Source organism: Megalobrama amblycephala, linkage group LG4, assembly GCF_018812025.1.
Source record: "Megalobrama amblycephala isolate DHTTF-2021 linkage group LG4, ASM1881202v1, whole genome shotgun sequence".
NCBI classification, from domain to species: Eukaryota; Metazoa; Chordata; class Actinopteri; order Cypriniformes; family Xenocyprididae; genus Megalobrama; species Megalobrama amblycephala.
This window is the reverse complement of record NC_063047.1, coordinates 13,755,246-13,768,538: the sequence shown is the minus strand read 5'-3', so window position 1 is coordinate 13,768,538 and position 13,293 is coordinate 13,755,246. Positions and strand designations below refer to the sequence as shown.

The 13,293-nt window shown below is 37.0% G+C and overlaps 1 protein-coding gene across 5 annotated transcripts in view; it reads right to left on the bottom strand.

Moving 5' to 3' along the window:
• Nucleotides 1-245: 245 nt before the first annotated feature.
• Nucleotides 246-13,293, bottom strand: part of ak8 (adenylate kinase 8) — a 24,902-nt gene continuing 11,854 nt past the window's right edge. For all 5 annotated transcript variants that reach the window (XM_048187685.1, XM_048187689.1, XM_048187687.1 and 2 more), the window contains 4 exons: nucleotides 13,115-13,204; nucleotides 9,341-9,482; nucleotides 1,441-1,521; nucleotides 246-1,330 (listed from right to left, as the gene is read on the bottom strand). In XM_048187685.1, coding sequence (XP_048043642.1) covers nucleotides 1,114-1,330; nucleotides 1,441-1,521; nucleotides 9,341-9,482; nucleotides 13,115-13,204 — 530 coding nt within the window. In that variant the 3' untranslated portion in view covers nucleotides 246-1,113. The remainder of the gene's footprint in view (nucleotides 1,331-1,440; nucleotides 1,522-9,340; nucleotides 9,483-13,114; nucleotides 13,205-13,293) is intronic.

Here is a 13,293-nt window from a genome sequence, read left to right as displayed (position 1 = left end):
CTGGTTTCTTTAGCATGAGATCACTGAAGCGAGACTAATACTGCCCACCACAAAGGCTCTGGCTAGTCTGCTTTTCCCCATTATGTTAATTAAACATACGTCAAATTAGCAGGAACCATGCACTCTCATGGGCTCACATAGTGTCAGACGGCAAGAGTGACTATATCATCCATGATGAATTTGGAAACATATTAGTGTTCATTAAAATATAAGATATAACTATTACCAAGAAAAGAGAACCAACATCAAATTCAAAAGCAATTTATTAAGTGGCCTATCAGATGTACAAATGACAGGAGAAAACTAAAAGCAAAACAGACAGATGTAGAATTTTTGGAGGGATACTCCATCCAAAAATAAACATTCTCAGATGTATGACTAACTTTCTTCAACACAAACAGATTTTAATGTTAGTGGATAAGCCCCTCAAAGGTGATGGCCTAAAAACCATGCAAAACAAACACAATGGTAATCCATACCACACTAGAGGATGAATCGATGTCTTCTGAAGTGAAATGAAAGGTGTGTGTGAGACATTTTACAATGTATTTTTATAGTATAATATATATAATTATATTAATATATAATTTACAATTTATCAACAATATATAATTCACTTTCAGTCAGTGGTAATATGATTTTATGCTTGATGTAAATGGCAGCACATTGTGAAGTGTGACGTAAGCGGATTGTGAAACCTAAGAAGAAGTGACGTCCTCAGAGCTGACTTCTGCATGACTTCTTGCACGAGTTTTACAATGTGCTGATGTTATGCCAAGCATGACCTTATGAACCTACATTTGACAGTTGGCCAGAAGCGATAGTTTATAGTGTTTAAAATATTAGTAATTTTCTTACACATCTATCGTTTCACTTTAGAAGATATTGATTCATCTACTGGGGTCGTTTGGATCACCTTTGTTTTGTGTAGTTTTTGAAGCGTCAACTTTGAGAGACTCATCCACTTGCATTCTAAAAATCTCCTTTTGAGGTCCACAGAAGAAAATCATAAACATCTGGGAAGGCATGAGGGTGAGTAAATGGTGAGAGAATTTAAATTCTTAGGTTTAATATAACCTCATATGTTTCTCGGTTAGACAGGACTTTGGGTAGTCAGCCCACTAGCCTACTCTCAAGTGACTCAAACACGGTGTGTGGATCCTGGTCAGCATTGATATACACTGCCTGTGGGTAGAAGGCCTGCAGGTCCACTGCATGGCTCCAGTACTCCTTTAGCCTCTTTAGCAGCTGTGTCTCTGAATTGCGTGGATCAAACCAAAGTCGGGCCTGCACTTCTGGACCAGGGGCAGGTTTATACACGGTGTGATACCTGCAGAGTTCAAACACAACATTCAGAATGCAGTTAGGCATTTAGTGGAATATGAAGGAATGGTTTCTTTACATACAAATTTACAATTTACTAAGCAGATTCCTTCTCACCATTCTCCAGTCACAGGATCCACAGCCCTAAGTGTTACCCTCTCAATAGCAATGTCATCAGTCATCTCCAGGAAGAAGACCCTAGAGGGGACAGAGAAAGAGATCATGTGGAAGTCTGTTATTATGATATCTGATATCCTCTCAAAATCATCCGAGTAAAGATATTGGTTGGTAAAGTTGTTATATACCAAACACACAAAAGGCACCATGGTCTAATAAATGGCTGATAAAGTTTCATTCAAATATAATGAAAGACAAAACCCATAAATAGGCTTGGGAACAGAATCCATTAAAAAAGAGAGAGAGAGAGAGAGAGAGCATTATATGTTATGTCAGTGGTATTTTACCATTAAATGAATGCAATATGCTACAAAAACAGCCAGTAAACATATATCATTTTTCAAAAGATTAGCAATTAATACAAAATTTATACAAAAATTAGAAATGAATACTTCTATTTAGCATTAAAGTGATCAAAAGTGCCAGTAAAGACTTTAATAATGTTACAAAAGATTTATATTTCAAATTGTTATTTTAAATGTTCTGTTCATCAAGGATTCCTGAAAAAGTGCACTACGATTTCCATAAAATAACAAGCAGCACAACTAGTTTGATAACAATAAGAAATGTTTTTTGAACAGCAAATCAGCATATTAGAATGATTTCTGAAAGATCATGTGACACTGAAGACTCATGTAATGGCTGATGATTTATTTTTGCCATCACAGGAATAAATTACATTTTAAAATATATTAAAATAGAAAACAGTTATTTTAAACTGTAATAATATTTCACAATATTATTCACAATATTTTAATCAGATAAATGCAGCCTTAAGGCATAGGAGACCTATTTCAAAAACATTAGAAATTTCCAACCCCAAACTTTTGAACAGCAGCATACCTTCTGCAGAGCCAGAATTTTAAAGCAACTGGAATCGTCAAATTCATTATGATTCTCAAAATGCCTTGAGAAATCGTAACATGTCATATAAATCCATTATTCTATTATATATAGACTCCATCTAGCATTCAAAGAGAAATAATCATAATGCACTTGTATTAGAGCTAAATAAATGATGAAGAAAATAATGGAAAACAGGGATACTCTCCTGGGCCATGAGAGGACTTCAACAGAGGAATGTTAGGGTCTCTACCCAGAGGTCATTGTGTTTTGACATTGTCCAGACACAAAGTGGGTCTAATGGTGTGGTCAGGTGGAGGGTTAACATGGCAGTCTTATCCCAAATGATTTCATCCAAGCCTCCAGAGGACATGAACCTCACAGCCTTGTCCACATTATTTAATCGTTAGCAACCTAAACATTTTACACAAACTGAGATTGTAGTGAGATGCAATTTTGGACCAATTCAAGCTATAGAAAAAGACATCATTGTACATTGTACATCATAAGGCCTCCTTTTCCACCAAAAGGGGTGAGAAACTAAGGAAAATGGGAGAAAGAGATCCAAGTTGGTGCTTTTGATAAAATATTTAAATGTCTTTGTGTTCCTGGCTCTCAGTACCACTGTGAACCACTAGGCCCTCTAAAATGGACAAAGGAGACATGGTGCTTTAACTGACTATTAGTCTGGACTGAAAATGCTAGATATTTGATGTGTTTAAGAGGCATAATAATGTGCGTGTGTGTGTGTAGGTTTAATCATTTCAGAAAAAGGCTTCTCTCAATTTTTAATGAATATTTGTCTTAAAAAAGAAATAATAACTACTCTGCAAAGCTATTAGAATTAATATTTATGCTTCCTCATGAAATATTTATAAATGTGGAGGAGCAAAAGGATGGTGCGTTGTGTCTGGGGCTGGAGGATGGGAGGGTGGGGGCTTGTGTTCGTCTTTCTTCTCATTCCCCCCACTTTTTATGTGGGGGGAGCTGTACAAGATGAATTGATTTACATTAGATGTTTCTTACATGACAGCTTGAGATCCTCTAACAAATGACTGACTAAAACAAGGCAGATAACAAGAACCTGACAGTCCTCAGCTGCAACAAATGATGCCGAATCACACTAGTCTTAGCATATCCTACCGTCTGTACGTGTGTGTGTGTGTGTGTGTGCATGTGTGTGTGTGTGTGTGTGTGTATGTATGTGTGTGTGTGCGCGAGCATGTGGTTTCTATTCTTCCACTGGTATATGGTATACATTAAGTCGATGGTAACCTTTGACCCTTTTGTTCTTCAGTTTACTCGCTGAGCTGAAGTGATCCAAGAAGGTCTCGGTCCATCCGATCTCTCAGAGCGCTGCCGCTCCCGTCAGCCCCACTGCCTCCCTTTCTATCTCTCCAAATTAAGAAATTAATGAGGGAAAGATTCTTTACAGGTGGCCACGGCAATGTTTACCACTGATTAAAATGTAATGCTGCCCCTGCTGTATAATTGATAAGCCAATCAGAGGAAGTGTTGCTTGATTTGATGGGGAGCGGACACATGAAATACATTTAACTAATAGGGAGCAAGAACGCTGTGCAGGTGGAAAGAAAGAGAGAGAGAGAGAGAGAGGGAGAGGGCAGGGTAGGGACGAGAGCAGGTAATTGGGCCAGACTCTTAGATTACATGGCTAATTGCTCTTCTTTATCTACCTGTCACAGGTAGCCATGCATATTTCAGAGCTTCCAAAGACTCTGATTGTTTGCAAGCGTGTCAATGCTGTAAGAGGCTGATGACTAGCCAAACTGGAGAGTAGTTAAAGACTGGTAGGAGGGGTGGGAGTGAGACCAGCGAAACTGAAAGATAACAATGACCTGCTGTACAGTCTGAGAATGATCATGTAAAAGGGTTTTCGATATGGGTCTTTAAAAAAGCTCTGGTATTGTGCCAACTTTCATTTAATATTACTCTTAAAGGGTTAGTTCACCCAAAAATGAAAATTCTGTCATTAATTACTCACCCTCATGTCGTTCCACACCCGTAAGACCTTCGTTCATCTTCGGAACACAAATTAAGATATTTTTGATGAAATCCAAGAGCTTTCTGACCTCCAATAGACTGCAACGTTATGACCACTTTCAAGGCCCAGAAAGGTAGTAAAGACATCGTTAAAATAGTCCATGTGACTACAGTGGTTCAAACTTAATGTTATGAAATGTAGAGAAAACTTTTTGTGTGCAAAAAACAAACAAAAATAACGACTTTTTTAAACAATTTCTTCTCTTACCTGTCAGTCTCCTATGCTGTTGACATTGTAAACACGGTGCAGCGCTTCCGGGTTCTACGTCAGAACGCCGACTCTTTATAGGCCAGCTCCTGCGTCAGCATCACACACATGCATTTTGGTGCTCACGTGAACAGCATCAGCATCTGATGTAGAACCCAGAAGAGCTGCACTGTGTTTACAATGTCAACAGCGCAAGAGACTGACAGGGAAAAAAAGAAATTGTTTAAAAAAGTCGTTATTTTTGTTTGTTTTTCAACATTAAGGTTGAACCACTGTAGTCACATGGACTAATTTAACGATGTCTTTACTACCTTTCTGGGCCTTGAAAGTGGTAATAACGTTGCAGTCTATAAGAGGCCAGAAAGCTCTTGGATTTCATCAAAAATATCTTAATTTATGTTCCAAAGATGAACAAAGGTCTGTAACGGGTTTGGAATAACATGAGGTTGAGTAATTTATGACAGAATTTTCATTTTTGGGTGAACTAACCCTTTAAAGGGATATTTCAGCCAAAAATGAAAATTCTGGCATCATTTACTAAACATGTATGACTTTTTTTATTTTGTGGAACAAATAATTTTTTGAAGAATATCATGGCGACTGTTTTCCTTGAAGTGAAAATGAATGAGGGCTGTCAAAATTTATGACCAAAAGAATAAAAAATAAATAAAAGTGGTCCGTATGGCTTATGTTCTATATTTCAAGTCCTTTGAAGTCAAACAATAATTTTGTGAAACAGACCAAAGAGACTAAAGAGACTCGGATTAGTATGACTGACAAACGAAACACTGAGACCTGTTTAGTGAACTTGACCAACTAATTCACTGAGAGATCTGAATAAAAAGAATGATTCTTTCATTAATTAGACATTCTTATTCACTCATGACTAGGGCAGATGTCATGATTTGGATAACAACAAATTTCTGTTCCTCACAGAAATATACTGCGCAGCTTCAGAAGTTTTGTAGAGCACAAGCTGTAAGGACTGATTTATAATACTTTTATGGTACTTTTTGTCATTTCATTTTAATTTTATGTGACCCTGGACCACAAAACCAGTCATAAGTCGCACATGTATATTTGTAGCAATAGCCAACAATACATTGTATGGATCAAAATTATCGATTTTTCTTTTATGCCAAAAATCATTAGGGTATTAAGTAAAGATCATGTTCCATCAAGATATTTTGTAAATTTCCTACCGTAAATATATCAAAAATTTATTTTTGTGAGTGGCTATGTATTGCTAAGGACTTCATTTGGTCAACTTTAAAGGCAATTTTCACAATATTTAGATTTTTTTGCACCCTCAGATTCAAGATTTTCAAATAGTTGTATATCAGTCAAATATTGTTCTATCCTAACAAACCATACATCAATGGAAAGCTTATCCAGCTTTCACATGATGTATAAATCTCAATTTCACAAAATTTAACCTTATGACTAGTTTTGTGGTCACAAGTGGAAAAAAGTGGCCAGGATATTCACCTAAAAAGTCATACGAGTTTGAAATGATGACAGAATTTTAATCTTTTGAAATTAATCTGTACTCAAACAGGCATCAGCAAACTTCCAAGGGGCCTCAAGATAACTTAAAATTATTTAAAATAATAGAAAACAAGCATTAAAATAGATGAATTAAGTAGCCTAATTTTAAGTGTGATTTTTAGACCTGGAAAAGTCATGTAAATGAACAAAATCTTATAACTCCATAGGCATTTTTAATGATGAATATACATTTTTAGGGTTATTTCAAGCTCTAAAATATTTTATCGTTAGAAATTGGGAGTAAAAAAAAAAAAATCTTATCCAGTAAATCACAAATGACTGGAAAAATCATAGGGCCTTCAAATATGGTTGAGGGGCCTTGGAGTCAAAAAGGTTGAAAACCACTGCCTCAGACATTGCTCTGGAGATCATACTGTACCTAACAATAGATACATATTTTAGATTTCCTTCTCAACAAAGTGTCATACACCCAAAGCTAACTGTGACTGATCAGTGTTTGAAAGAGGATCAGATGATTGTGGCATGAGAAACCAGAGCAAAGGCATCTTCATTTATCTGATGAGGTAACTTCATTAGCGAGCGTCCTTTTTCCTTTTCTTCCTCCTTCGTCTTTCATGGATCAGGTAACTTCCTTTACATGACAAAAGACTAGCGCTAACTGGAACAGACAGCCACTACTGTGGATCGCCTGCAACTACAACTTCACCAAGGCAATCAGGTCATTACTGTATGTATATTTAAACAACACAAAGTAAAATACAATAAAACCAGGGCAGTTTTTTTTTCTGGGTTAGAGATCACAAACCAGAACTGGACCAATCAGCTGTGAGCAAAGTGACATATGTCTGATGCAATAAAGCCATTACCCCTGTATCTCTCCCTTCAAATTAAAACAGATTATAGTAACAAATTGCCCATCTTTTGCAGCTAATTATTATTATTATATTTATAATTAATTAATATAATATATTCATATGATGATATGAATTGACAAATAATATTAAACTTTGCATTTAAATTAATATAAAATATATACTTATAAACATAAGCTTCAATATATACCGCTTTTAAAATGGTTAAGCTTTTTTTCTTTTGAGCCTTTTGTGAACCTATAAATTATTATTTAAATTCAGTTGATTCACTTGCATTGATATAGTCAGATATTTTCTTTCTGCTACCTTCTCAAACTTTTTCACTGCAGCAGCACTGTTTATTCCCGCTTTGTAAATGCATTTAAAATTTATGATATATTTCATAATGATCTTTTAATCTTCTACAGAGAAGAGAATTGCACTCGCTCTCTTGCGAGAAGTCAATCAAACTGATGCTCTCCACATTCAGTGTGATTGGCTGTTCGCTGCACGTCACACTTTCAGGTGCGTGCGTCCAGAGTTGATCAAAAACTGTGGATAAAACCTTAAGTTGACAGAGAATGTTTATATTGAGAGTTGTGGATTGGGTTTGTGGTTTTGTCAACTCTAAACCTACTCTGAAACTGCTAATTCATGCAACAGGCCTCTGGAGCCACACAAACAACATTGTCTTGGCACTTATCGCAGGCAGTGACTCTCTGTTAATGGAGCCCTTTCAGGAAATGGGTAAAGGGATCCACTCTGTCCCCTCTCTCTTCTGCCAGTGACACCTATTAAATGCCCATGCCCTGGCACTACTCCAGGAGGAGCTGACTTATTCATCCTCACTAAAGCCTGGTAACCAGAGAGCTGTTAATTAATAAAGCTGTCAGGTACAGCGCCGCCATCGGGCCATCATCGGCCCATCTGAAACATTATCTCCCCATTGTTTCAGGGCCAGGCTAACCGCGGGCCTTCGAATCAATTACGCTAATGCTATGTAAATGAGGTCTCCTGCCATTAGCCCAAACAACAAGGGCTGTTAATGGAGGAAATAAGGCCTTGCTACGCTGAAGTGGTGAGGGAAGCGGACACCACGTCGGCTCTCTGACATCTGGGATCAAATCTTAATACCAGAGAGCATATAAAACGTAGTGGATTTGATGAGAAATTATGAACAGGACAGGAAAGGGTTGAAAAGGGGGGGCCCTGTGGTGAACAAGTAGATATCTGCACAGATTTGTGCTCCTGCTCTTGTTTCTGTGTCAAAAGAGACAGAATTGGGACACGGTTATTTTCACTGATGACCTAACCTCAAAGTGAGCTCTCTGATGAGGGGACACACACAGAGGACAGGTTGTATAATCTAAGTGCCATCAGATCCTCCAGGGCAGCTGAGTTAAGGGTAATCTGAGAGGGCAATCTGAGCCCTGCAGTTACAATCACTATTAAGGATAGCTGAGGAGACGCAAATCACAAATAATAACCTGAAAGACTCACAGTGCAGCATACAATCCTCTTGTGTTGTGTTTTCATTCACTAAACACCTATGTTTACATCTCTGTCAGTTACTGTGAAAGACCTATAGTGTTTGGCCGGTCAATGAATGGGAATACAGTGGATAGATGATACATAGCTAGAAAATGACACAGGAATGGACAGAAGAATTGAATGTAAAAAAGCGGTTCTCAAATAAAGTGCACTTCCTTAAAGGGTCAGTTCACCCAAAAATGAAATTTCTGTCATACTCATCCTCATGTCGTCCCAAACCCGTAAGACCTTCGTTCATCTTCATAACACAAATTAATTAGCGAAGGAGAAGAGAAGAAATTATTGAATAAAGTTGTGATTTTTGTTTTGTTTTTGCACACAAAAAGTATTCTTCATAAGTATGCTTCATAACATTAAAGCTGAACCACTGTAGTCACATGGACTATTTTAACCATGTCTTTACTACATTTCTGGGCCTTTAAAGGTGCAATGACATTGCTGCCTATGTGTGGTTCAGAAACCCTCGGATTTCATAAAAAAATATCTTAATTTGTGTTTCAAAGATGAATAAATTATTTAAATATTTTAAATAAATAAATAAATAATTTTATTAAGCAAGATGCATTAAATTAATTAAATCTGATGGTAAAGACTTTGTTATAAAAAAAAATCTGTTTCAAATAAATGCTGTTCTTTTGAACTTTCTATTCATCAAAAGATACTCATCGGAAGAAGAAAAAAAGAGAACCAATAGAGCAAATCATTGTGATAGTAGTTTAGATCCCTGTGCAGTCATATGCCTTTTATGGCATGGCAGTTAACATGCTGAGTTTCAACATTTACAGATATTTAAATCAGTTCATAATGACTGATATACCTGTTTGGTAGGAAATTAGACTCTTGGAGTTTTTCTGCCTGCTCCACATCTTGAGGAAATCCATGAAGCACCCAACCTCGTGTGGTACAGTCCATCCTGCTCAGTCTCTCTGTAAAGATCCGCAGGACTATACTGGATGGCACTGTATGGATTTAACATAAATACAGCAATAATATGATACATACCTATTTATACATTTGTTGTGCTTTTTCCTAATTACATGACAGAAATACAACAATGCAAACGGAAGAAGAAGAGAAATCTCATTAAGAACCTCAAAAATGTTCAAGAGGTACAGACTCCTGAGAATCAACTTGCTGTGTCCTTTGAATGACACTCGTCCTATATACTGTAAACATGGTGTTCAGAGCAGGTTAGCCCTCGAGACACACACACAAACACACCTGCTTAGCATATTGTTTGAAATACTGTATACATTCCTCCCTGTAGGACGTCAGATCACAGTGTTATAGATCTAACGGACGTGAGGAAGGCCTTTCATTTGTTTACTTCCTTCCAGGTACTGTGAAGAAGACTTTATAGAAAGAAAAAATAGTATGATAACTTTTTGAAATATGAAAGATGTAGATATAGGATGCCGTTTTAAGGATTTAAAACCCAAATAAACAGTTAATTTGATGTGATTTGAAAACACAGGCAGAAGCAGACAGAAAACTAAATGAAGATTTTACTTAAAATGAGGTGGAGGCCATCGAGAGCACTGGAGCGCCCCATTAAGAGGATTAAATTAAAGGAGATGGTCTGAGCAGAACTGAAACAACATCATCTCCATACAAAGCATCAGTGATCTTATCATCAAGCGGTATTGTCAAGGACGTGCCTTTTGTTTGTATCTGTATCAAATCAAGGCGGTTTATTCAGATGTGAGGTGATAAATAATTAGCAGACACGGTGTCATTTAAATTCATGTATGTACATTTTGTCTTTTGAAGATATTTCACGGGTCCCTCTCAGAGTACAAAAGCAGTCAACGGCTGGCTGACAGGCAACACGAGTGGATTGTTTAAGGGGATGATGGCACCTCTTAAAACTGACGGACAGCGCTATAGAGGAGGGTAGCATTTGTAATGCTACGGGAAAATTAACGAGAGCGGCGGAGGACAAACAAATAATGAGGGTGAAGAGAAAATAGAACAGCATTCTTTAAGGAATGCAAGCTGGCACCCAGGGGGGTCCCCGCAGCTGGTGAAAAATTAAAGTCGACGGTTTCAAACTGTCCAATTTCCACATCAAACACGCACAGCCTCTTGCCTATCTCTGTAGCCCTGCTTCAAACATCAGGCAGCCTGGAGAGGCTTCCTCTTCTTTCTTTCTTTCCTCTTCTTCACTTCTGTTAAGACTATTTTTTTGGTTTGCTTAATAATCTTGCTTCTCAAATCCCAGAAGCACTGTACTGGTTACACTAGCCACCATCTCTCCATCGCCTAATTATACCCCTGTGAGGCCATTAATCAACTTGTAAATTATTTAGGCAAGCTCTCTGCCTCAAATCCTCACTGTCACAGGAAAAGGGGGGAGAAAAGCAAAGAGGAGAGAGAGAAGGCACAAAAATCCCCCTCTCCCAGGATACCGCAGCCCTGTTCAACAAGGCAACGGAATACGAGCTAACAAAACATTTACATAGCATTTCTTATGCACACATTGCTACTTCAACAAACTCGCAACATGAATTTATGAACATAAGTTGCACGTGACAGACAGCTGCAAATATACTTAACATGCTCTGACACATATGACAAAGTTGAGTCAACTCTCAAGACTTTAGTATGAGCCATATTAGGTTTTATTTCCACAGCATTCCATATATTATTAAATATCATTTGGTAGCACTTTATAATAATAACTTTCATTGATAAACCACAAACATTGTATCATGCTTAATAGAGAATCCATGTACAAATATTTGTTGTAATATGAATATTAAATAAATGAGTTTCAAAGTTTTGTGATGTGTAAATATTTCAAAGTACATGAACTAAAGATCTGTTTTAATAATGTTAGTTATGGTCATCCATAAATTATAATATGATTTAATTAATAATTATACATTGCAGCTGTTTTGTTCCTGTTTATTACTATAAATATGCGTTGAAACAATCTGGTTTGTATAATTCGCAATATAAATAAACGTGATTACATTATATTATATTATAAAACGGTTAGTTCCTGTCCTTGATTCTGATTGGCCAGTAGCTGTTTTTTATCAACGATAAAACACGGCTATGACCACTTCACCCAACGGTTCTGTGTATCACTACACAACACCCTTAGCAACCACTCTTAGCAATGTAAACTGTTTGTTCTCAGTTGATATTGTTCATTCAAGCTTACTGTATTATGTAGAACTAGAAGAGTATTGTGAGAAAGAAATCGATTGAGTGAGTTTATCACCTGCATTCAGATTTAGCATTTTCCTTCAGGTCAGTCCTATGTTCATAATTAAGCATTATGTATTATCTTGTCCTTTTAACAGTTAAGGGGTTTTCCTGCGACTGACAGCGCTAGTCAAAGAATTTGTCAGTTGCATCTTGTTCGGTGTACACAACAATTCAGTCTTTTCAATGTAAAAGTCTTCGCTACTGACTGACACACTCATAAAGACAGTCTTTGCCGCCATCTAATGGCGTAATAATGTAACTTCTGTTGCTGTTCACGGTCAGGGACTATTTTTTTCTGGCAGAAGGAATGCTTTTAGTGAAGGTTTACTTCATGAAAGTTGCATTGATACATATTTTTGGCTTTAATATTTGTATTGTTTTTGCTGTGAAAAACAAAAGAAAATATTTAGATTTTTTTTTTCTTACAATAAAGTCTAATGTTGTTTGGACCCCACTGACTTTCAAAATAGCTTCTTTTGTGTTACACAGAAGGAAGAAAGTCAGGTTTGGACCACAGTGATCTATTGATCTAAGGCTACGGATGTGAAATAATGACATGACATGGTGCTCATCTAAGCGATCCAAGTTTGAATCTGGCTTGCGTCATTCCCAGTCCCATTCTCCATCTTCTCCCCATTTTTTCATTTCCTCTCTGTTTTATCCATATCAATGAAAAGGCCAAAGATAAAAAGAACAAAAAACACAAATGCACCTTTACAGTCTGTGCTTTGCATCCCTTGAGAATCTTTATTAAATTAATGAAAACTTGCTCAAGGCAAGTGGCTTGGGCCAGAGCTGTGATAAAGACAGTGATTGGCAGTCCCAGAGGCTGAATGCATTCTCAGAGGGGTGGGACTATATATCTATATATATTTACTTGCGGTCTCTGAGGGATTTAGAACAGAGAGGTGTTGGGCAGACACAGAGAGTGTAAGATGAGGAGGGAATAACAATGATGAGAATGAATGAAAGGTCACAGACTGTTAAGACAACTAGAGCATTATGGTGTGTTCTAACTATAAAAGAAACGGTTGTCTTACAGTAGAAGCAAAACCTATGGGGTAAGAAGCCAGCAAGTACTGTGATTTTGTTTAGACACATTTGGAAAGTAACAAAACGTTTCTGCAAAATTATATAGTGTAAGTTATATGATAAGAGTTTAGACTATAAATAATCATAAACCAGTATCATATGTATATGTGAATATGTGAAAATGGTATAACATGTTCACTGACTGGACTATTCTGACTATAGGGGGTCCAATTATCTGGTCAAAAGCAGGAAACAAAACTCTGCATCTTACAGACTGGGGTTTCACTTGTTTTGTGTGATTGACCCATTTGGCAGTAGGTATAGAGGAGGTAAGGAGGCATACCTTGCTGTTCTGACTCCAGGTAGGGTTTAATGAGCTCCCCCATATGGTTCTCATCAGCTGACACAGCCTTCAGATGCTCACTACAACAAACTACAGTGACAGAAATATGGGAAAGAACAGAAGAAAGTAAAAATAATAATAATACTAATACTATTAAATAAACAATGTACTACAATGAA